The sequence below is a fragment of the Rhinoraja longicauda genome, chromosome 43, assembly GCF_053455715.1.
Source record: "Rhinoraja longicauda isolate Sanriku21f chromosome 43, sRhiLon1.1, whole genome shotgun sequence".
Classification (NCBI taxonomy): Eukaryota; Metazoa; Chordata; class Chondrichthyes; order Rajiformes; family Arhynchobatidae; genus Rhinoraja; species Rhinoraja longicauda.
Window position 1 is genome coordinate 3,674,648 of NC_135995.1, and position 8,872 is coordinate 3,683,519.

Sequence of the window (8,872 nt, forward strand, 5' to 3'; positions counted from 1 at the left end):
GCTCCTATGCTCAACTCCCCTTGTTATGAAGGCCAACATTCATGGGATGGTGGGACTGTCATATGAGGAAAGATTGAAAAGACTAGGCTTGTATTCACTGGAGTTTAGAAGGATGAGAGGGGATCTGATATCATATCATATCATATATATACAGCCGGAAACAGGCCTTTTCGGCCCTCCAAGTCCGTGCCGCCCAGCGATCCCCGTACATTAACACTATCCTACACCCACTAGGGACAATTTTTACATTTACCCAGCCAATTAACCTACATACCTGTACGTCTTTGGAGTGTGGGAGGAAACCGAAGATCTCGGAGAAAACCCACGCAGGTCACGGGGAGAACGTACAAACTCCTTACAGTGCAGCACCTGTAGTCAGGATCGAACCTGAGTCTCCGGCGCTGCATTCGCTGTAAAGCAGCAACTCTACCGCTGCGCTACCGTGCCGCCTAGAAACATATAAAAACATGATAGAAACATGATATAAAAACATGATATAAAAACATGATAGAAACATATAAAATGATAAAAGGACTGGAGAAGCTAGATGCAGGAAAAATGTTCCTAATGTTGGGCGAGTCCAGAACCAGGGGACACAGTGTTAGAATAAATTTGAGGAAGGATATTCTTGCTATGGAGGGCGTGCAGCGTAGGTTCACTAGGTTAATTCCCGGAATGGCGGGACTGTCGTATGTTGAAAGGCTGGAGCGATTGGGCTTGTATACACTGGAATTTAGAAGGATGAGGGGGGATCTTATTGAAACATATAAGATAATTAGGGGATTGGACACATTAGAGGCAGGAAACATGTTCCCAATGTTGGGGGAGTCCAGAACAAGGGGCCACAGTTTAAGAATAAGGGGTAGGCCATTTAGAATGGAGATGAGGAAGAACTTTTTCAGTCAGAGAGTGGTGAAGGTGTGGAATTTTCTGCCTCAGAAGGCAGTGGAGGCCAGTTCGTTGGATGCTTTCAAGAGAGAGCTGGATAGAGCTCTTAAGGATAGCGAGGTGAGGGGGTATGGGGAGAAGGCAGGAACGGGGTACTGATTGAGAGTGATCAGCCATGATCGCATTGAATGGCGGTGCTGGCTCGAAGGGCTGAATGGCCTCCTCCTGCACCTATTGTCTATTGTCTATTGTCTAACATTCCATTGGCTTTCTTCACTGCCTGCTGTACCTGCATGCTTCGTTGTACGTCCCCTTTTCCTAACTTGACACCATTCAGATAATACGCTGCCTTCCTATTCTTACCACCAAAGTGGATAACCTCACACTTATCCACATTAAACTGCATCTGCCATGCATCCGCCCACTCACACAACCTGTGCAAGTCACCCTGCAACCTCATAGCATCTTCCTCACAGTTCACACTACCACCCAGCTTTGTATCATCTGCAAATTTGCCAATGGTACTTTTAATCCCTTCATCCAAGTCATTAATGTATATTGTAAATAGCTGCGGTCCCAGCATCGAGCCTTGCGGTACCCCACTAGTTACTGCCTGCCATTCTGAAAGGGACCCATTTATCCCCACTCTTTGCTTTCTGTCTGTCAACCAATTTTCTATCCATGTCAGCACTCTACCTCCAATACCATGTGCTCTAATTTTTCCCACTAATCTCTTATGTGGAACCTTGTCAAAGGCTTTCTGAAAGTCAAGGTATACCACATCCACCGGCTCTCCCCTGTCAATTTTCCTAGTTACATCCTCAAAGAATTCCAGAAGATTAGTCAAGCATGATTTCCCCTTTGTAAATCCATGCTGACTCGGAACAATCCTGTTACTACTATCCAAATGCTCCGCAATTTCGTCTTTTATAATTGACTCCAGTATCTTCCCCACCACTGATGTCAGACTAACTGGTGTATAATTTCCCCTTTTTCTCTCTCCTTCCTTTCTTAAAAAGTGGGGCAACATTAGCTACCCCCCAATCCACAGGAACTGATCCTGAATCTATAGAACATTGGAAAATGATCACCAATGCGTCCACAATTTCCAGCGCCACTTCCTTAAGTACTCAAGGACGCAGAAAAGACTCTTGCAAACCCGCGCAAGGGATAAAGCATAGAAGAATATGTTACGAATATGCATCTGTGGATCTGGAACTGGTGGCTGGTAAAATTATTCCCTCTGGGCCAATACAGAATAATGAAAGGCTTGGATAGGGTGGATGTGGAAGGGATGTTTCCACCGGTGGGAGAGTCCAGACCCAGAGGTCATCGCCTCAAGATTAAAGGGCGCTCCTTTAGAAGGGAGGTGAGAAGGAACTTCTTTAGTCGGACAAATTCTTGATTAGAAGGGGTGTCAAGGGTTTTGGGGTGAAGGCAGGAAAAGGGGATTCGGAGGCAGACGTCAATGGTGGAGTAGACTCAATGGACCGAATGGCCTAACTCTACTTCTATAACTTGTGAACTTGTTACTGATCAGGATCTAGCCAATTGACCTTCTTCAGACTGAGAGTCAGAGGCAGACATGGTCGGCATAGCCATTGTGCACCGAAGGGCCTGTTCCAATTCTGCATTGTTCTGCAAAGCGAGTTCGGTATCTCGACTTAGCATCCGCAGGTTATAGATCGCAGGAGCTAAACATATTCGCTGGCAGATATGCTGCGTGGAGAAAGACCGGCTTTTCATCCGTATTTTCCAGTTTTGCTTCGTAGAGGTAAGAAAATACTGCTTTAAAAAATATTAATTAGGTGTATTTATGGTTAATTTGTACAAGACTAGATGGTTTTGTAGGTTTTATTGCTTTAAGCTTCGGCGAGTGAGCGAGATCGTGACGATTTTTCTTTTGCAGCTTAACTTGTACGGGAGCTGCTCCTCAAGCAGGAATATGTCGCATTTCCCAAACCATGAGTTATTATTGTTTTTCCGGAGTGTCGGCGATGCAAAAGAAAAACAAACGTTTGAGTGAATGAATTGATGCTTTGTGCGGGCGGAATGTCAATGGATGACCACTGTAAACTTGAAGCATTCTGTTCGTGCAGCGATTAGACAGCTGCAGAGGTCAGCATCCAGCGGAGCGGTTTGTCTGATCAAACCCTCCCTATAATATCACCCGGTGGACACAAAATGCTGGAGTAACTTACCGGGACATGCAGCATCTCTGGAGAGAAGGAATGGCTGACGTTTCAGGTCGAGACCCTACAGGAAGCCTAAACCAATAAAACCTACAAAATGATTTAGTCTTGTACAAATCAACCGTAAATACACCTAATTAATTCTTTTTAAAGCAGTATTTTTCATAGAAACATAGAAAATAGGTGCAAGATGAGGCCATTCGGCCCTTCGAGCCAGCACCGCCATTCATTGTGATCATGGCTGATCGTCCACAATCAATAACCCGTGCCAATAACCCAATAACCTTCTCCCCATATCCCTTGATTGCACTAGCCCCTAGAGCTCTTAAATTCATCCAGTGATTAGGCTTCCACTGCCCTCTGTGGCAGAGAATTCCTTCCCACTGTGGCAGGTTTTCTTACCTCTACGAAGTAAAACTGGAAAATACTGATGAAAAGCAGGTCTGTCTAAACGCAGCAGATCAGCGGCGGGAACGTTTAGCTCCTGCGCCCTATGACCAGCGCATGCTCAGTCGAGATACCGAACTCGCTTATTGTGTATTCAGTGTATAAAGTAGATCGTGAACATGCGCAGAACATGGTCAGGTCGTGCCGAATGAAAGATTGGAGCGATAAACAAGTTAGTCGACATATTACTGTAGCAGGACACTAATTTTATTTTCGGAGGCACATGAGAAATAGTTTCGTAGGGAGTTGGACTATTTTCAGAAGTTCCTGTCGGAATTTACTCTGCGTTACTGCGTAGATAAACGTGTTTGAGCAGCAGCTCAAAAGCAGCAGCATATAGCCGGTTTCTTGGAGAATGTAAACCGGGTCGTTATAACCCGAATAGGAATATGTATTGGTAATTCGATAGTACAAATAGTGTACTGTGTACGTGAACCATAACAAGATAAAGTTACCCGATATGCTGAAGAGTAAAATGATGGACTTTTTCCTGTTTTCCATCTCGGGGTCAGGATTGCTTTCAGCGGGGTTACCCCTCAACGCCCGGCGGACTCTGCTTGCCGCAATTATGTACTTCACCGTCAGAGCATTCAGCAGCAAAATGAGGAAGAATGGCAGGAAAGGTGTGGCTATGCAGTGCATAAACGAGAACGCTAACCACGCGGGCGAAATGTAAAATACTGGCCTTATCCGGCAGTACCACGGCAATTTGTTAACGATGTATATTGGATCGTACACGAAGTACCAAGGGATGTTCTTTAGACAGTTCAGAGTTATCACCAGGGCTATAACCACAGCTGCTGTTTGCTTGGTGCAATAGGTGTTTTTCAACTTCCGGCAGCAGATGGCGACAAAGCGGTCAAAGGTGAAGGAGACAGTCAACCAGACGGAAATGTCCCTGGTTGCATACACCACAGCAGTCTTGGATCTGCATGCCGGAGTTAGCAACAGGTAACTCCCGGGAAAGTAAATATCAACGATGCGATTCAGTATCACGCCTGTAAACACGACCACCAGATCAGCCGCCGCCATGGCCACCAGGTAGTAAGTGATGCACTTGGACAGACCGCATTTACCCTGGGATAGGATTACAATGGCCACAATATTCACTGTAAGGAATGTAGGGGGAAAAAACACCTTCGTTAGTTCTGAAACGTTTACAGAAGAATCAATCCTTACCAACAAACGTGGCTAAAGAAATTCATCCTAATCTCTATTCTAAAGGTACGTCTTTTTATTCTGATGCTCTGCGCTCTGGTCCTGGATACTCCCATTAGTGGAAGCATTCTCACCACATCCACTGGGCGCCGCGGTAGAGTTGCTGCCTACCAGCGCCAGAGACCCGGTTCGATCCTGAGCACAGGTGCTGTCAGTCCATGGTTTGTATGTTCTCCCATGTGACTTGCGTGGGTTTTCGCCGGCATGACTGGTTTCCTCCCATATTTCAAAGACGTAAGAGTTCGTAGATGAGTTGGCTTGGTGTAGTTGTAAATTATTGCCTCTTTCGTGTGCGGAAATCGCGGGTCGGCGTGACTCGGTGGGCCGAAGGGCCTGTTTCCGCGTTGTATCTCTAAACTGAACGAAACTAAAGTACCAAATTCATCTCTTATATCTAACATATATATCTGATGTGAATAAAGATCTAAAATTACAACCGTGCAATAATATGAGACGCAATTCACTGTGCATGTGCGCACATCGCACACCAAAAACACGAACACATTATTCCTCACCGTTTAGAAACGGCAACGACAATATGCTGCGCTATCTGCACTGTTTTATCTACACCTCACGCTGCCTCGGCAAGGCCACCAGCAGAATCAAAGGCGAGTTGCGCCGTGCATAGGCACTACCTCTTCTCCCCTCTCTCATGGGGCAAAGGGTACAGAAGTGTGAAAACGCACATCTCTAGACTCAGGAACAGTTGTTTCCCAGCTGTTATCAGGCAACTGAATCGCAACTAAGAAGCAGCCCTGAACTACTATCTACCTCATTCGTGATCCTCGGACGTCACTGGGCTTTATCGTGCGCACCAAAGTTATTCCTTTATCATGTTTCTCTACACTGTGGACGGCTCGATTGTAATCATGCATGGTCTTTCCACTGACTGGTTAGCAGCAACAAAAGCTTTTCACTGTACCTCGGTACACGGGACAATAAACTAAACAAAGCTAAACTGTGTGTTCTCCCTAAAATACGTGCAAAAACATATCGGGTCCAGATATTTCTTTCTACGATTAGTGTCGTCTCGTGCTTCACGTGGGTCATGGGAGAAAGCTGGAGAATGGGGTTAGGAAGGAGAGATGGATCAGCCACGAAAGAATGGCGGGGCAGACTTGATGGGCCGAATGGCCTAATTCTGCTCCTATCACTTACCACCTTCTCGATTAGGTTAATTCCAACTGCCGGTGGAAGTATTTTGGAAACTGTGAGCGGGAAAAAAGAAACTCTACACTTTTAACAGTTTTTCTCCAGAGGATGTCCCCCATTGGGTCATCCATCTAACATTACATTTGGACTCGCAATACATTGGGTCATCCATCTAACATTACAATACAACTTACAAGCTAAACTAAAATCAGATTTGATACAAAAAAGCTAAACTGCAAAATCAGATTTGATACAAAAAAAACTAAATTGCAAATTCAGATTTGATACAAAAAAAAGAAAAATCCATTAGCATTCTGTGGATATATAAGAAAATAACTGCAGATGCTGGTACAAATCGATTTATTCACAAAATGCTGGAGTAACTCAGCAGGTCAGGCAGCATCTTGGGAGAGAAGGAATGGGTGACGTTTCGGGTCGAGACCCTTCTTCAGACTGATGTCGGGGGTGGGACAAAGGAAGGATAGGATTCTTATCCTTCCTTTGTCCCACCCCCGACATCAGTCTGAAGAAGGGTCTCGACCCGAAACGTCACCCATTCCTTCTCTCCCAAGATGCTGCCTGACCTGCTGAGTTACTCCAGCATTTTGTGAATAAAAGCATTCTGTGGATAATAGTTCATATAATTCCTCATTCCTCATGAGAGGAACAAATCACGTGGATTGCAGTCTCCTGCTCAGAGTAGGGCAATCGACGAACAGAGGACACGGGTTTAAGGTGAAGGGGAAAAGATGTAATTGGGATCTGAGGGGTAACATTTTCACACGAAGGGTGGTGCGAGTAAGGAACGAGCTGCCAGAGGAGGTAGTTGAGGCTGGGACAATCCCAAAGTTTGAGAAACAGTTCGAAGGGTGCATGGATAGGACAGGTTTAGAGGTATATGGACCAAACGCAGGCAGGTGGGACTAGCGTAGCTGGGACATGTTGGCCGCTGTGCGCAAGTTGGGCCGAAGTGCCTGTTTCCACACTATCACTCTATGACTCTGTGACTCTATAATTAATCAAAAACAGATATTTGGAACATGACAAATGTAATAATATTCAATGGATAGCGGGTTCGAGGGTAACAACTGTACCATTGATTAAATCAACTAGATGGTTGGTGGTTAGTTTACCGGGCGCTAAACACTTTAATTCCCCTTCTCATTCCCACACTGACATTTCTGTCTTCGAACTCCTCCATTGTCAGAGTGAGGCTAAACGCAAATTGGAGGAACAGCACCTCATATTTCGCAGGCAGACACAAAATACTGGGGTAACTCAGCGGGACAGGCAGCATCTCTGGAGAGAAGAAATGGGTGACGTTTCGGGTCGAGACCCTTCTGCAGACTGAACATTTATCTAATGTATGAAATATTATCCACAGAATGCTAATGGCTTTTTCTTTTATATATCAAATCTCATTTTACGGTTTGGCTTGTAAATTGTATTGCGAGTCCAAATGTAATGCTAGAAATTGATCAAGCTGAAGAAGGATCTCGACACGAAACGTCACCCATTCCTTCTCTCCAAAGATTCTGCTTGTCCCGCTGTGTTCCTCTGGCATTTTGTGTCTACCTTTGATTTAAAACAGCATCTGCAGTTCTTTCTTACACATCTCGTATTTCGGTTCGGCAGCTTACATCCCAGCGGTATGAATATTGATTTCTCTAACTTCAAGTAACCCCGGTATTTCTTCTCTCTCTGCTTCCCTGCCCCACCCAACTCGCACCAATTTTTCGTTCTTACCCAAAAAACAGCTAACAACGACATGTTTCTTTTATCATCGTTACTTTTTTTTGCATATCTCTCATTCATTTGTTCTGTATCTCTCTTCATCATCGTATATATCTTTCGTTTCCATTTCCAGTGACTCCCAATCTGAAGAAGGGTCTCCACCCGACACGTCGCCCATTCCTTCTCTGCAGAGATGCTACCCTGTCCCGCTGAGTTACTCCAGCTTTTTGTGTCTACCTTAGATGTATACAACCGCCGCAGGACAATTGATACAATGCAACGCATGCTTGATGCAATGTTACCACAGAGGCTTACCTGGAACTCCGAAAGCGGCAAGAATAGGATAGTAAATTGCATACACGGGACCTGTAACAGGCTCATGCATTTCCCGACCAGCGAGCGCACGCCCCTACAACGGCTGTATTATTCGCCGAAAGACTCAATATATGGATGGAGTCAATCTCAAGGGACGACGTTAGATAACGTCACGAATAATTGTTATTGCAAACATTTGCAAAGTCTGAAGAAGGATCTCGACCCAAAACGTCACCCAATCGTTCTCTCCGGAAATGCTGCCTGTTCCGCTGAGTTGCTCCAGCATTTTGTGTATGAGAGTGTCAGATAGGTGGATCTAGAACGTTAATTAGTGGGGTGGAACAAGACGGTAATGAACTCCATGTCAAGGCAAGGTAGCCAAAAGAGGTGCCATTAAAATTAATTGATAGTAGATTGCAGAAGAAAAGGAACATAATGTACATAGTCTGAAGAAGGGTCTTGACACGAAACGTCACCTTTTCCACTTCTCCAGAGATGCTGCCTGTCCCGCTGAGTTATTCCAGCTTTTTGTGTCTATCTTCGGTTTAAAGCAGCATCTGCATTTCATTCCTACACATGATGTACTTAAAGAGATTTTGCAGAAGGTAAAGAGAGGAGAGCGGATTGGAAGGATTTGTCACAGGAAATGGACCAGAATCAGAATCAGAATCAGATAGCCTTTATTGACATCCAAAAAAACATGTCATTTGGACGAAATTCCGTTACCCACAGTCATAGCAACATAGAAACATAGAAAATAGGTGCAGGAGTAGGCCATTCGGCCCTTCGAGCCTGCACCGCCATTCAATATGATCATGGCTGATCATCCAGCTCAGTAGCCTGTACCTGCCTTCTCTCCATACCCCCTGATCCCTTTAGCAAAAAGGGCCACATCTAACTCCCTCTTAAATACAGCCAATGAACTG

At 45.0% G+C, this 8,872-nt stretch overlaps 1 protein-coding gene across 1 annotated transcript; it reads right to left on the reverse strand.

Moving 5' to 3' along the window:
- Positions 1–3,734: 3,734 nt before the first annotated feature.
- On the reverse strand, positions 3,735–8,016 carry LOC144612102 (putative G-protein coupled receptor 139). The gene is made up of 2 exons (XM_078431661.1): positions 7,947–8,016; positions 3,735–4,636 (listed from the first exon to the last, which is right to left on the reverse strand). Exons 1-2 carry the CDS (start codon positions 8,014–8,016, stop codon positions 3,735–3,737), a joined length of 972 nt encoding a protein of 323 aa, XP_078287787.1.
- Between the last annotated feature and the right edge of the window lie 856 nt (positions 8,017–8,872).

Bases quoted from the DNA above. Each gene is read 5' to 3' on its own strand.
- LOC144612102 (XM_078431661.1), bottom strand. From the start codon at position 8,016: ATGCATGAGCCTGTTACAGGTCCCGTGTATGCAATTTACTATCCTATT. The intron at 4,637-7,946 runs GTAAGCCTCTGT...CATTCCTTACAG, and splicing joins TGCCGCTTTCGGAGTTCCAG to TGAATATTGTGGCCATTGTA.